Below are 14,924 nucleotides of genomic sequence, written 5' to 3'. Positions count from 1 at the left end.
CTCAACATCCACGCCATCCACAACTACTCCTTCAAGCGCCTGTACCGCCTGAAGGTGTTAGAGGTGTCGGACTGGCCCTACCTGAACACGCTGACCCCCAACTGCCTGTACGGCCTCAACCTCACCTCCCTGACCATCAGCAGCTGCAACCTGTCCTCTGTTCCCTACCTGGCCGTCAGACACCTGGTCTACCTGCGCTTCTTCAACCTGTCCTTCAACCCCATCTCCACAGTGCAAGGCCACCTGTTGCAGGAGTTACTGCGGCTTCAGGAGATCCACCTGGCCGGGGGCAGGTTGTCCACACTTGACCCCTACGCCTTCCGTGGCCTGAGCCACCTGCGGCTGCTCAACGTGTCGGCCAACGCGCTGACCACGCTGGAAGAGAGCGTCTTCCACTCGGTGGGGAACCTGGAGACCCTCATCATGGACCGCAACCCGCTGGCCTGCGACTGCCGCCTGCTATGGATCTTCCGCCGGCGTTGGAGGCTCAACTTCAACCGGGAACAGCCGGTGTGTGCGTCGCCGGAGATGGTCCAAGGCAAAGAGTTCAAGGACTTCCCCGACGTGTTGCCGCCCAGCTACTTCACCTGTCGCCGGGCCCGTATCCGTGACAAGGCGCCGCAGACGGTGCGGGTGGACGAGGGACATACGGTACATTTCCAATGCCGGGCCGATGGTGATCCGGCCCCGGTCATTCTGTGGCTGTCCCCCCGCAAGAGGCACATCTCCGGCCGCAGCTCCGGCCGCCTCACCGTCTTCCCGGACGGGACATTGGAGGTTCGCTACGCCCAGATACAGGACAACGGGACCTACATGTGTGTGGCCATGAATGCTGGCGGCAACGACACCACCAGCGCCCGGCTCCTGGTCCGTGGGTACTCGGCTCAAGGGAACAGATCCCTCGGCTTCATCACCAACCAGCCCAGTGATGCCGCACACAACTCCACCCGCCCATCCGTGCCTTTCCCCTTCGACATCAAGACACTGATCATCGCCACCACCATGGGCTTCATCTCCTTCCTCGGGGTCGTTCTCTTCTGCCTGGTCTTGCTCTTCCTGTGGAGCCGCGGTAAAGGCAACACCAAACACAACATCGAGATCGAGTACGTGCCCAGGAAATCTGACGCCGGCATCGGGACCGCTGATGCTCCCAGGAAATTCAACATGAAGATGATCTGACACTCTGCTCTCACCCGGATCTGCCCCACATAGCACACACGCACTTACACACACACACACACACACACACACTTACTCACACTCACACACACACACACACACACACTCACACACACTTACACACACTCACACACGCACTTACACACACAAAATCTTACACTCGCACACACACATACTCTCACACTCACTCACACATTCATTCACTCACTCACGCACATACACACACACTCGCTCAGACACATATACTCACACACTCTCACACGCATATTCACTCACACTCATACGCACATATTCTCACTCACGCACCCCCACACTTACACACACACACACACACACACACACACACACTTACACACACACACACACACACACTTACACACACACACACACACACTTACACACACACACACACACACACACACACACACACCCACACACACACACACACACACACTCACACACACACTGGACCCACTCACCTGAACGAAGAACTATTTTAAATAGAGAACTACAAAACAAAGACAAATCTCTGCAAGAATCACTGATTTTTGAAAGTGCTGTTTTGAAGAAGTTGTGTTTCTAGCGGCAGTGGGTGCGAGGATCGGGGCCAGGCCTCGTCTTTTTTTCTATGTGAAGGTGATAAATATTTTCGCAAACTCCGAGGAGGGAATGTGTCTGCCGCCGCCTTTGTCCGGCTCCGTGCCTGGGGAGACCCCTCACTGGAGGGGGGGGGGGCACCGTGACAATCCCCACCCCCACCCCCACCCTCAACCCCCTCCCCCGTTAACCCCCCTCGTCAATCCCCACCCCCCATCCTCAACCCCCTCCCGTCTGGGACACTACAATTCACTCCCCCTCCATCCTCCGACACCCTTTTGTCTCTCCTTCACCTCTACAGTACTTATTCCACCCATCTGCCAATCACCCCCTCCTCACCTGCATCCACCTATCACTCGCATGCCTCTGAACTGCTCCCCTCCCCCCACCTTTTGTTTCCAGCTTTGTCCCCCCCCCCCCCCCCCCACTTCAGTCTCAAGAAGGTTCCCAATTCAAAACCTGGCCTGCCCATTCCCTCCACAGATGCTGCCTGACCCGCTGAGTCCCCCAGCGCTCAGTCACAGAGTCACACAGCACGGAAACAGGCCCTTCGGCCCAACTCAACCATGCCGACCAAGATGCCCCATCTACACTAGTCCCATTTGCCCGCGTTGGGCCCATGTCCCTCTAAATCGTTCCTATCCATGTACCTGTTCAAATGTTGTTATACTACCCCCTCTGGCAGCTTGTTCCATACGCCCACCACCCTCTGTGTGAAAATGGTGCCCCTCAGTTTCCCATCTCACCATGAACCTATTCTTGACTGCTCTGCCCTGGGTAAAAGGCCCTGTGCTTTCACCCTATCTATTCCCCTCATGATCTCATGCCTGTATGAGATCACCCCTCAGCCTCCTGCTCTCCAGTCCCAGTCTGCTCAACCTGTCCCTGTAGCTCAGACCCTCGAGTCCTGGCAACATCTTTGTAAGTCTCTGCACTCTTTCCAGCCTAATTCCTACAGTGAGGTGACCAAAACTGGGCGCAATATTCCAAGTGCGGCCTCACCAACAATCAGATCAGTCAGTGGAACAGTCGGCCATTTAGGACTGAGATGAGGAAAAGGCCTCTTCACCCAGAGAGTTGTGAATCTGTGGAATTCTCCACCACAGAGGGCGGTGGAGGGCGATTCACGGGATGTTTTCAAGAGAGAGTTAGATTTAGCTCTTAGGGCTAACGCAATCAAGGGATATGGGGAGAAGGCAGGAACGGAGTACTGATTGGGGATGATCAGCCATGATCATATTGAACGGCGGTGCTGGCTCGAAGGGCCGAATGGCCGACTCCTGCACCTATTTTCTATGTTTCTAGGACATGAAGACAAGGACCAGCCCCACCACACATCACCCTGAGCAGAACTCTGCAATGTCCACCCACCCCACCCCACCTCCCCCCACCTGTCCTCTCTGACACAGGGCAGGGGTCTCCTGACCCAAGTAGATGGTCCTGGTCCCACTGTCTACGCCATCACAGTACCAACCCCCCCCCCCCCCCCGAGTGAAACACGCGCAGATCAATATTACAGACAGTGGTGCAGCGGGTAGAGCTGCTGCCTCACAGCGCCAGAGACCTGGGCTCTCGGATACTGTCTGTGTGGAGTTTGCACGTTCTCTCTGTCGGTTCTTCCCCGCGCGGGTTTTCTCCGGGTGCTCCGGTTTCCTCCCACATCCCAAAGACGTGCAGGTTTGTAGATTAATTGGTCTCCTGTAAATTGTGTAGGGAGTGGATGAGAGAGTGGGATAGCATAGAACTAGTGTGAAGGGGCGACCGATGGTCTGGGTGGGCCGAAGGGCCTGTTTCCGTGCTGTATCCTTCAATCAATCAATCAATCAATTGGAGTCTCACATTGTTTAAAACGTTACTCTGGGAGATCAGGGTGATGTTGTGACTGGCTGATTAAACCTCACCCCCCCCTCTCTCTCCCATCTCTCACCCACCCTCTGCCTGTCTGTCCCCTCCCTCACCCCCCCCCCCTCTCAGCCCCCCACCCCCTCTCACCCCCCCCCCCTCTCACTCCCCTCTCCCTCTCACCCCATCTCTCAGCCCCCCCCTCATCCCCCACTCTGCCTGTCTGTCCCCTCCCCTCACCCCCCTCCATCCTCTCCCTTTCCTTCCTCTCCCCCCCCCCCCTCACCCCCTGTGCCCGCCCTCACTCCCATCCTCCCTCTCCCCCTCACCCCCTGTGCCCCCCCCCCCAGGCAGGGGTCCGGACAGCGGCGGCAGGACATGTTCACCTCCAGCTGTAAATACTGAAAGGCAGCATTTTTATCAGATTATTCTGAGCACAAAACCTGGGTGTGCGGGAGGGGGGGAAGGGAAACAGGTAACAAGATGACCCCTGGTGTCTGAGGATGTGACGCTGTTGGTTTGTGTAAGAGAAGTATAAATATATATATATGGAACTTTCCTTCACTAAACTTCCATGATGTCTTTTATATTAAACAAGAAAAACTGAGGTTATCTGGTGTGTTTTGTATCGTTGCCCCAGTGTGATTGCTGGTCTCAATGGTTCTGAAGAAGGGTCTCGACCCGAAGTGTTGCCTATACCTTCTCTCCAGAGATGCTGCCTGTCCCGCTGAGTTGCTCCAGAGATGCTGCCTGTCCCGCTGAGTCTGCTATCACCGACCATCAGGTTCACGGTAGTTTGCCAGTGTCCACACTGAGAGGGAGTATGTGGAGTCTTGGGCTTTTCTCCCATTCTCTTTAAGTGTTTTTGTTTGTGCAACAAATGGGAGGAGGTTCCCAGTTGATGAATAAAGGGGCAACACCGGCAGCCTCTGCCCAACGTTTGTTGTCGACCTTGTGTGTGAAACATTCAGCTCCAGCCCCAGTAACCCACGGCCAGTGGCAACCTGCATCACAGCATGACACTGTGTCCATGCATGTGAGTATATGTGTGTGTACATGTGTGTGTGTACATGTGTGTGTGTACATTTGTATGTGTCCATTTGTATGTGTGCGTACATGTATGTGTGTGTGTACGTGTGTGTCCATTTGTATGTGTGTACATGTATGTATGTGTGTGTACGTGTGTGTGTGTACATGTATGTATGTGTGTGTACATGTGTGTACATATGTATGCGTGTGTGTGTACATGTGTGTGTACATTTGTATGTGTGTACATGTATGTATGTGTGTACATGTATGTGTGTGTGTGTGTACGTGTGTGTGTCCATTTGTATGTGTGTACATGTATGTGTGTGTACATGTGTGTGTGTCCATTTGTATGTATGTGTGTGTACGTGTGTGTGTGTGTACATATGTATGCGTGTCTGTACGTGTGAGTCTGCATGAGAGCGTGTGTGTGTCCGTGTGCACATATATGTGTGGGTTAGATTGTGACTGAGAATGTGAATGTGTCAGTTTAGTTTATTGTCACGTGTACCGAGGTACAGTGAAAAGCTTTGTTGCGTGCTAACCAGTTAGTGGAAAGACAATACATGATTACAATCAATCCATTTACAATGTACAGACACATGATAAAGGAATAACGTTTAGTGCAGGATAACGGCAGCAAAGTCCGATCAAGGATAGTCCGAGGGTCACCAATGAGGTAGATAGTTGTTCAGTACTGCTGTGCATGTGTGTGTTAGATTGTGAGTGTAAGCATGTGTTTGTGTGTGTACGTGCATGTGTGCACGTGCGTGTACATCTGTGTGTACATGCGTGTGTGTGTACGTGCATGTGTGTACGTCCATATGCGTGTACGTATGTGCATATGTGTGTGTGTATGTACGTGTGTGTGTACATGCATGTGCGTGCGTGCTCTTGTGTGCATGCATGTGTACGTGGGTACACGTGTGTGCGTATTTTCAGGTGTAGAGGTCAAAGTTACATAGGTTGGACACTGTGCCGCTCCATTGACGTTCCAGGAACAGATCGTGTGGCAGGTTGGTCAGTATCACTGCTGGGACCGTGTGCTGGGACCGTGTGCTGGGATCGTGTGCTGGGACCGTGTGTGTTGGGACCGTGTGTGCTGGGACCGTGTGCTGGGACCATGTGTGTTGGGACCGTGTGCTGGGACCGTGTGTGCTGGGACCATGTGCTGGGACCATGTGTGTTGGGACCGTGTGCTGGGACCGTGTGTGTTGGGACCGTGTGCTGGGACCGTGTATGTTGGGACCGTGTGTGCTGGGACCGTGTGCTGGGACCGTGTGCTGGGACCGTGTGTGCTGGGACCGTGTGCTGGGACCGTGTGCTGGGACCGTGTGTGCTGGGACCGTGTGCTGGGACCGTGTGCTGGGACCGTGTGTGCTGGGACCGTGTGCTGGGACCTTGTGCTGGGACCGTGTGCTGGGACCGTGTGTGCTGGGACCGTGTGCTGGGACCGTGTGTGCTGGGACCATGTGCTGGGACCATGTGCTGGGACCGTGTGCTGGGACCGTGTGTGCTGGGACCGTGTGCTGGGATCGTGTGCTGGGACCATGTGTGTTGGGACCGTGTGCTGGGACCATGTGCTGGGATCGTGTGCTGGGACCATGTGCTGGGACCGTGTGCTGGGACCGTGTGCTGGGACCATGTGCTGGGACCGTGTGCTGGGACCGTGTGTGCTGGGACCGTGTGTGCTGGGACCGTGTGCTGGGACCGTGTGCTGGGACCATGTGTGCTGGGACCGTGTGTGCTGGGATCATGTGCTGGGACCATGTGCTGGGACCGTGTGTGCTGGGACCGTGTGCTGGGACCATGTGTGCTGGGACCGTGTGCTGGGACCGTGTGCTGGGACCGTGTGCTGGGACCGTGTGCTGGGACCGTGTGCTGGGACCGTGTGCTGGGATCGTGTGCTAGGACCATGTGCTGGGACCATGTGCTGGGACCATGTGCTGGGACCGTGTGTGCTGGGACCGTGTGCTGGGACCGTGTGCTGGGACCGTGTGCTGGGACCGTGTGCTGGGATCGTGTGCTAGGACCATGTGCTGGGACCATGTGCTGGGACCGTGTGCTGGGACCGTGTGCTGGGACCGTGTGCTGGGATCGTGTGCTGGGACCGTGTGCTGGGACCGTGTGCTGGGACCGTGTGCTGGGACCGTGTGCTGGGACCGTGTGCTGGGACCGTGTGCTGGGACCGTGTGCTGGGATCGTGTGCTGGGACCGTGTGCTGGGACCGTGTGCTGGGATCGTGTGCTGGGACCGTGTGCTGGGACCGTGTGCTGGGATCGTGTGCTGGGACCGTGTGCTGGGATCGTGTGCTGGGATCATGTGTGCTGGGATCGTGTGCTGGGACCGTGTGTGCTGGGATCGTGTGCTGGGACCTTGTGCTGGGATCGTGTGTGCTGGGACCGTGTGTGCTGGGACCGTGTGCTGGGACCGTGTGCTGGGACCTTGTGCTGGGACCATGTGCTGGGATCGTGTGCTGGGACCGTGTGCTGGGACCTTGTGCTGGGACCGTGTGCTGGGACCGTGTGTGCTGGGACCATGTGCTGGGACCATGTGCTGGGACCTTGTGCTGGGACCTTGTGCTGGGACCGTGTGCTGGGACCATGTGCTGGGATTACATTAATTCCATCCCTATGTGAGGTTGTTCGGGATGACTGGGATCGGACTGTGTAACTTGGTTCTGGGTTGGGTACTCGGGATGTCAGACTGGGGTTAGTGGGGTGAGATGTGGGAATGTTGCGGGCAGTCGACCTGCCTCTGTAGGAACTATCTGATGCCAGGCCACCACGACACAAGGGACCAGCCCCTGACCCACACAACCCACCTTCTAAATCCCACCTGGAATTGGGAAGAGGTGGGAACTGAACTCACAACCAGGAACACATCAGGCCCGGCGTCACGGTCCCTGGTCTCTATAACGGGCGGGTTCTGGAGGTACAAGGGTGGCCCAATGTATGGGACAGACTAACTAACTACCACGACAATCTCTCTCAGTCCCAGTACAGTACAACACTCCCACACACCCCACTTACAATGCAAACTTTCCTGTAAATATCCCCACAATAATAAATAACTCGGTGTAAAGTTTAAGATGGAAACCAATAGTTTATTGATGATGTTTTCTCCCCTGAGGATGTAGCCTGTGACTTATTGACTGAGTGTTACTGAGTTAACACAGCCCGCATGGATAGACAGCTGCGGACTATCTACTGAAGACTCACAGATCAGCTCCAGGTCAGATACACTGCGTAACCCTCCACACTGACCCATCACACACTCCAGGGGTCGGATGGACTTGTGCCTCCTGTAAGGACACATAAAAGCTGGAGTAACTCAGCGGGACAGGCAGCATCTCTAGAGAGAAGGAACGGGTGACGTTTCAGGTTGAGACCCTTCTTCTGACTTTAATTTTAACTTTAGCCACTCGTTGTCCTCTGTACATGTCGGTCGAAGCTATGAGTCCGTTTTCCTGTGCCCACCAGCCTAGTACCATACATTGCTTCTCTGCTTAATACCCATGCCTTAATGCTTATAGAAACATAGACAATAGGTGCAGGAGGAGGCCATTTGGCCCTTCGAGCCAGCACCGCCATTCATTGTGATCATGGCTGATCATCCCCAATCAGTAACCCGTGCCTGCCTTCACCCCATATCCCTTGACTCCACTAGCCCCTAGAGCTCTATCTATCTCTCTTTTAAATTCATCCAGTGAATTGGCCTCCACTGCCCTCTGTGGCAGGGAATTCCACAAATTCACAACTCTGGGTGAAAACGTTTTTTCTCATCTCAGTTTTAAATGGCCTCCCCTTTATTCTTAGTCTGTGGCCCCTGGTTCTGGACTCGCCCAACATTGGGAACATTTTTCCTGCATCTAGCTTGTCCAGTCCTTTTATCATTTTATACGCTTCTATAAGATGCCCTCTCATCCTTCTAAATTCCAGTGAATACAAGGCCAGTCTTTCCAATCTTTCCTCATATGACAGTCCCGCCATCCCAGGGATTAACCTCGTGAACCTAAGGTGCACTGCCTCACTAGCAAGAATGTCCTTCCTCAAATTAGGAGATCAAAACTGCACACAATACTCCAGGTGTGGTCTCACTGGGGCCCTGTACAACTGCAGAAGGACCTCTTTACTCCTATACTCAAATATTCAGTCTACCCAATACTATTTCTCGCCTAATGCAGATTTCTTTCAGTTCCTCTGTCTCCCTAGATCCTCTGTCCTCCAGTACATCCTCACTAAGGAAGACACAAACAAAGTACCTGTTCAACTCTTCTGCCATTTCCTTGTTCCCCATAATAATTTCACCTGTTTCTGCCTTCAAGGGACCCACATTTGTCTTTACTAATCTTTTTCTCTTAACATACCTAAAGGAGCTTTTACTATCTTTTATATTCCTGGCCAGCTTCCCCTCATGCTTCATCTTTTCAGCCCATATTGCCCTTTTTGTTACCTTCTGTAGTCCTTTGAAAGTTTCAAAATCCTCTGGCTTCCAGCTACTCTTTGCTGTGTATTACATCTTTTCTTTTAGTTTTATTCCATCCCTAACTTCCCTTGTCAGCCACGGTCGCCTCTTACTCCCCTTAGAATCTTTCTTCCTCCTTTGATGAATTCTGATGTCACCCAATCCCCTAGCTTGCTGCTTCCTTTGATGTAATACCATCTTTAACTTTATTTAATAGCTGTGTCTGGACGACTTTTCTCAACTTTTCTTTGCCGAAGGGATTTCAGTTTGAAAGTGAATGTGAGCCTTGCTTGTTTACTGTCGGTGTTCCAATATATCCCGGGGTACAGAATAATGAACGGCATAGATAGAGTGGATGTGGAGAGGATGTTTCCACTGGTGGGAGAGTCTAGGACCAGAGGTCACAGCCTCAGAATTAAAGGGCGCTCGTTTAGAAAGGAGGTGAGGAGGAACCTCTTCAGTCATAGGGTAGTGAATCTGTGGAACTCATTGCCACAGGGGGCTGTGGAGGCCAAGTCAGTGGATATTTTTAAGGCAGAGATAGACAAATTCTTGATTAGAACGGGTGTCAAGGGTTACGGGTTAGGAGGCAGAGATCAGCCATGAATGAAGGGGCCGAATGGCCTAATTCTACTCCTAGAAATTGTGAATGTGAACTTATGCCCGCCCACATCTCTCCCCTCCTGCACTCATAGATGCTGATTTAGGATTCTGCACGAAACACAAAGTGCTGGAGGAACTCAGCGAGTCAGGCAGCATCTGTGGAAGGGTGATGACAGGTGATGTTACAGGCCAGGACTCTGCTTCAGCCCTGAACACCCTGCTCCCAGACTGGACACCCACCCCCGTCCCACTCCCCACCCTATACCACATATGGGATGAGAATGGAGGATGAGTGGGATGGAGCAAGGGGGCGATGTGGACAGGGTGGGGGTGGGGGTGGGTGTGACACCACGTCTGTACCCCATCTACATTGCCCCATGTCGGGAGACTCTGGGAAATACTTTCATCCCCCCTCGCCTGCCCCTGTCTCCAGCCCCCCACTCCCACCCCCAGGGTGAAGCGGCCACAGAGGGGAGACTGCGAGATCCGTCTGTAAACTGGCGCCGACATTTTCCACTTCACTGATTTGAAATGTTCTTATTCTTGACGAATTCTGCGGCAAAAATATAATTGTCTAGAATTTAGTTCCACATTCTAATGAATGTTGCCCCGAGGCCTGTTATATTTGCTGGTGTTTGTCGCGCCTGGCTGGGCTTTATACAACTGTACACACACACACACACATCTCACTCAGAGAGTTTCACGTCTAAAGTCTAAGGTCCACATCAGCAGCTGCACTGACTGACTCGCGCCGACAGCTGTGTGTGTGGACAGAGTGGACACTGTGTGTGTGGACAGACACTAAATGCTGCAGTAACTCAGCAGGACAGGTAGCATCTGTGGAGAGAAGGAATGGGTGACGTTTCTGGTCGAGACCCTTCTTCAGACCATGGGTTTCTTCAGACTGGAGAAGGGTCTCGACCCGAAACGTCACCCATTCCTTCTCTCCACAGATGCTGCCTGACCCGCTGAGTTACTCCAGCATTTTGTGACTATCTTCGGTTTAAAACCAGCATCTGCAGTTCCTTCCTACACACTGTGTGGACAGAGCAGTGCGCTGGACATTGACAGTGGAAACTGGACTGAACCTTGGCATTGAGTGTCCAGGGATGGGGACCAAGGACCGATGGACAGCGACCCCCCCCCCCCCACCCACATCACCTGCCTGAACCCCCTCCCCAACCAACCGACCTCACACCCCACAAATTCTCTCGGCGAATGGTGGAGAGAAAATCCACAAAGCCACGAATTAAAATACATGTCAAAGTAATTGAACATAAATAGGGATTGATCTGGTTTAGTCTGTTGTTGGTTTAAAGCTCACAGTTTAATTAAAGGATGAATGAAGCGCGGAGCAGAGCTGCAATCCCTGGAGAACCCCCCCCCCCCCCACACATCTGGAGACCCCACTACACCTCTGGGGACCCCCCTCCACCTCTGGAGACCTCCTCTCCACATCTGGAGACCCCCCTCTCCACATCTGGAGACCCCCCCTCCACCTCTGGAGACCCTCCTCTCCACATCTGGAGACCCCCCTCTCCACATCTGGAGACCCCCCCCTCCACCTCTGGAGAACCCCCTCTCCACATCTGTAGACCTCCTCTGCACATCTGTCAAGGCACCTTGACACGCAGAACCCACGGCCTGTAAACTCTGATGTAACCTGCGTGACCCCCTCACCCACCCACCCACCCACCCCAGGGCGGTCTCTGTCCGTGACTCCCCCACCCCCCTCCCTTCCTTTTTTGAAGGTGATGTTTCGGGTCAGGACCCTTCTTCAGACTGATGATGGTGGGGGAGGGGGAAGCGGGGAGGGGGGAGTGGGAGGGGGTAAAATCGGCCGAGTGGTGGCTGGATACAGGGGAGGAGGTTGAATGGTGCATCTGTGAATTGTCCAGTGTGCCATTTAGTGTGAACAGATTTAAGACGCCACCCTCGGCAAACTGACGGTGTGATTTAGTTTCCAACACTGAAGGCTTTGTTACATGTCCACATGCCCGGGAATGGGAGAATGTGTCAGTATTGATGTGAAAAATGTTCCGTGATATCCCAGTCCCTGTAACACCAGTGTACCCCTACACTCCCCCCTCTGTGTACAGACCCTGTACCGTGTACACCCAGTGTCCAGTCCCTCTACTCCCATCCCTGTAACTCCACATTCGCCCTTTCCCAGATTCCGCCCTGTTCCAGCCTCTGCTCCGCTCAGCCCAGAAGCTGCTGTTATTCCTGCAATGCCCCTGGTCGTTGCTGCCAGTGCTCTGTGTGTGAGAGGGAGGGAGAGGGATGGTGGGAGCCAGTGAGGCAGGGAGAGGGAGGCAGGGAGAGGGATGGTGGGAGCCAGTGAGGCAGGGAGAGGGAGGCAGGGAGAGGGAGGCTTGGTGAACGTGCTGGCTGGCGTCAGATCCAGGGCAGCTGGACTTGCTCACTATCTCCTGCACTGAATGTGATTGATATTTTCATTGATCAACATGATTGATTCCCTGCAGATGCCACATGTCCGTGGAGCCTGCAACGATGCCAAGTCTTCTTATTGAATCCTGGGCAGCTCCGGCTCACATGGGCAGCTGGTCAGTTCATCGTGGGACCGGCTGCACGTTGACGGATATCTCCCGTCAGCCCGGTAACCTGGTCGAGGAACACAGGTGGTGTTCCAGCTGTGGCCAGAGGTGCAGACAGCTGCACAACGCTGGTGAGTTGGGTGAAGCTGGTCCGACCAGCAGGGGAGGTGGACGGTCAAGGCTGAGGATGTTTGGGAGATGGGACAGTGAACGGCAGTGATTCGGTCAACTCTACCCAGAGTACAGGCCCTGAAGGTGTGAGTCTACCCAGAGTACAGGCCCTGAAGGTGTGAGTCTACCTGGGGTACAGTTGCTGATGGAGCGATATTAATTCCACTCACACTAGCATTGCCCTGTCTACATTGGCTGATGGTCCATTGGTAAATCGGACACGCACAGCGCTTGTAAGCTTTATACAAATCATTTAATTACAATTTAAATTGTTCTTGCAGAATTAAAGTAGCCAGAGGTAGTTATTTTGGTTGTAAATGACTGTAATTTAATGTAAACGTCGGAGAACTGACTTTGCCCCACGGGGAATGTAACACAAGTGTCCCGATCACAGAATCTGAAATCACAGCAACAATAATCACCAGAAACACTCAGTACGTCAGGCAGGGTGTGTGTGGGTCACTCCCTCAACCACTCTTCCTCTCCCATTCAACCCCTCTCCCCCTCACCCACTCTCCCCCTCACCCACTCTCCCCCTCTCCCCTCACCCCCTCTCCCATTCACCTCCTCACCCCCTCACCCCCTCACCCACTCTCCCCTCACCCCCTCACCCCTCTCCCCTCACCCCTCTCCCCTCTCCCCCTCTCCCCCCTCCCCCCCCCCCCTCCACCCCATCACCCACTCTCCCCTCATCCCCTCCACCACTCCCCTCACCACCCTCTACTCCCCGTCCCCCCCCTCAACCCCTCACCCCCTCACCCCTCACCCCTCACCCACTCTCCCCCCTCACCCCCTCTCCCCCTCACCCCCTCCACCCCTATCACCCACTCGCCACCTCTCCCCTCCCCACTCTTCCCTCAACCCTCCCCTCACCCCCTCCCCGCACCCCCTCTCCCCCTCACCCACTCACCCCCTCACCCAATCTCCCCCCCGCCTCCCCCTCACCCACTCTCCCCTCAACCCCTCACCCCGAAACCCCTCACCCCCTCTCCCGCTCACCCACACAATCCCCCTCTCCCCCCTCTCCCCTCTCCTCCTCAACCACCTCACCCCCCTCTTCCCCTCACCCACTCTCCCCCTTACCCCCTCTCCCACAGTCTGTGCCCTGTGAAACTGCGGCATGTAGGAATCTCATTATTCTATTGCTGGTTCCTATGGCAATGGAACATTCTGCACTTTGAACCTTCTGCATTCTCTCAGATATTGGGATGAGATGGTAGATTAAATGATCAATATATTGCTTTGTTTCTGAAACAGCTGACAGAGCAAGCTTAGTTACTTAAGATAGACACAAAGTGCTGGAGTAACTCAGCGGGTCAATGGATGAGTGATATTTCGGGTCGGGCATGTTCTCAGAGATGCTGCCTGACCTGCTGAGTTACTCCAGCACTTTGTGTCTATCTTTGTTATAAACCAGCACCTGCAGTCCCTTCCTACACATTTTATTTATTGTTGTGTTTAGGTAGTTGAGGCTGGGACTATCCCAACGTTTAAGAAACAGTTAGACAGGTACATGGCTAGGACAGGTTTGGAGGGATATGGACCAAGCGCAGGCATGTTGGCCGGTGTGGGCAAGTAAGGCCGAAGGGCTTGTTTCCACGGTGTATCACCCTGTGAATCTATGACTCAAAAGAACGAGTCAGGAGCAGTAAAATTCTGACGAAAGCGTCTCGAACTGAAATGTCGCCCGTTCCTTCCCCCATCCCCAGATAGTCACAAAATGCTGGAGTAACTCAGCAGGACAGGCAGCAGCATCTCTGGAGAGAAGGAATGAATGACGTTTCGGGTCGAGACCCTTCTACAGACTAGTTAGGGATAAGGGAAACGAGAGATATAGATGATGATGTAGAGAGATAAACAATGAATGAAAGATCTGCAAAAAAGTAACAATGATAAAGGAACCAGGCCATTGTTCGCTGTTTGAAGGTACACAAAATTGCTGGGGAAACTCAGCGGGTGCAGCAGCATCTATGGAGCGAAGGAAATAGGCGACGTTTCGGGCCGAAACCCTTCTTCAGATTGATGGGGGGTGGGGGGGGGGGAAAGAAAGAAGGAAAAGGGGAGGAGGAGGAGGAGCCCGAGGGCGGGCGGATGGGAGGGTGGGAGGAGACAGCTAGAGGGTTAAGGAAGGGGAGGAGACAGCAAGGGCTAGCCAAATTGGGAGAATTCAATGTTAATGCCATAAGGACGCAAGGTCCCCAGACGGAATATGAGGTGCTGTTCCTCCAATTTCTGCTGTTGCTCACTCTGGCAATGGAGGAGACCCAGGACAGAGAGGTCGGATTGGGAATGGGAGGGGGAGTTGAAGTGCTGAGCCACCGGGAGGTCAGGTAGGTTATTGCGGACTGAGCGGAGGTGTTCGGCGAAACGATCGCCCAACCTACGCTTGGTCTCACCGCTGTTTGTTGGGTGAAAACGAGAAGCTGGTGCGACTTGGGTGTGGGAGGGTTTGAGAGAGAGGGAATGCTGGGACTACCTGAA

General features: G+C 53.9%; 2 protein-coding genes across 2 annotated transcripts in view; one reads left to right on the top strand and one right to left on the bottom strand.

Moving 5' to 3' along the window:
* lingo1 (leucine rich repeat and Ig domain containing 1) overlaps nt 1–1,289 on the top strand; it is an 11,647-nt gene extending 10,358 nt beyond the window's left edge. Inside the window, exon 2 of the mRNA XM_033015115.1 lies at nt 1–1,289. This exon is cut by the window's left edge and continues 660 nt beyond it. Within this exon, the coding sequence (XP_032871006.1) occupies nt 1–1,179 (1,179 nt within the window). The 3' untranslated portion in view covers nt 1,180–1,289.
* mtmr10 (myotubularin related protein 10) overlaps nt 1–14,924 on the bottom strand; it is a 902,395-nt gene that overhangs the window by 264,207 nt on the left and 623,264 nt on the right. The window lies entirely within an intron of this gene.

Source organism: Amblyraja radiata, chromosome X (assembly GCF_010909765.2).
Source record: "Amblyraja radiata isolate CabotCenter1 chromosome X, sAmbRad1.1.pri, whole genome shotgun sequence".
Lineage (NCBI taxonomy): Eukaryota > Metazoa > Chordata > Chondrichthyes > Rajiformes > Rajidae > Amblyraja > Amblyraja radiata.
The sequence above is the reverse complement of the archived record's forward strand: the minus strand, read 5'-3'. Positions and strand labels throughout refer to the sequence as shown.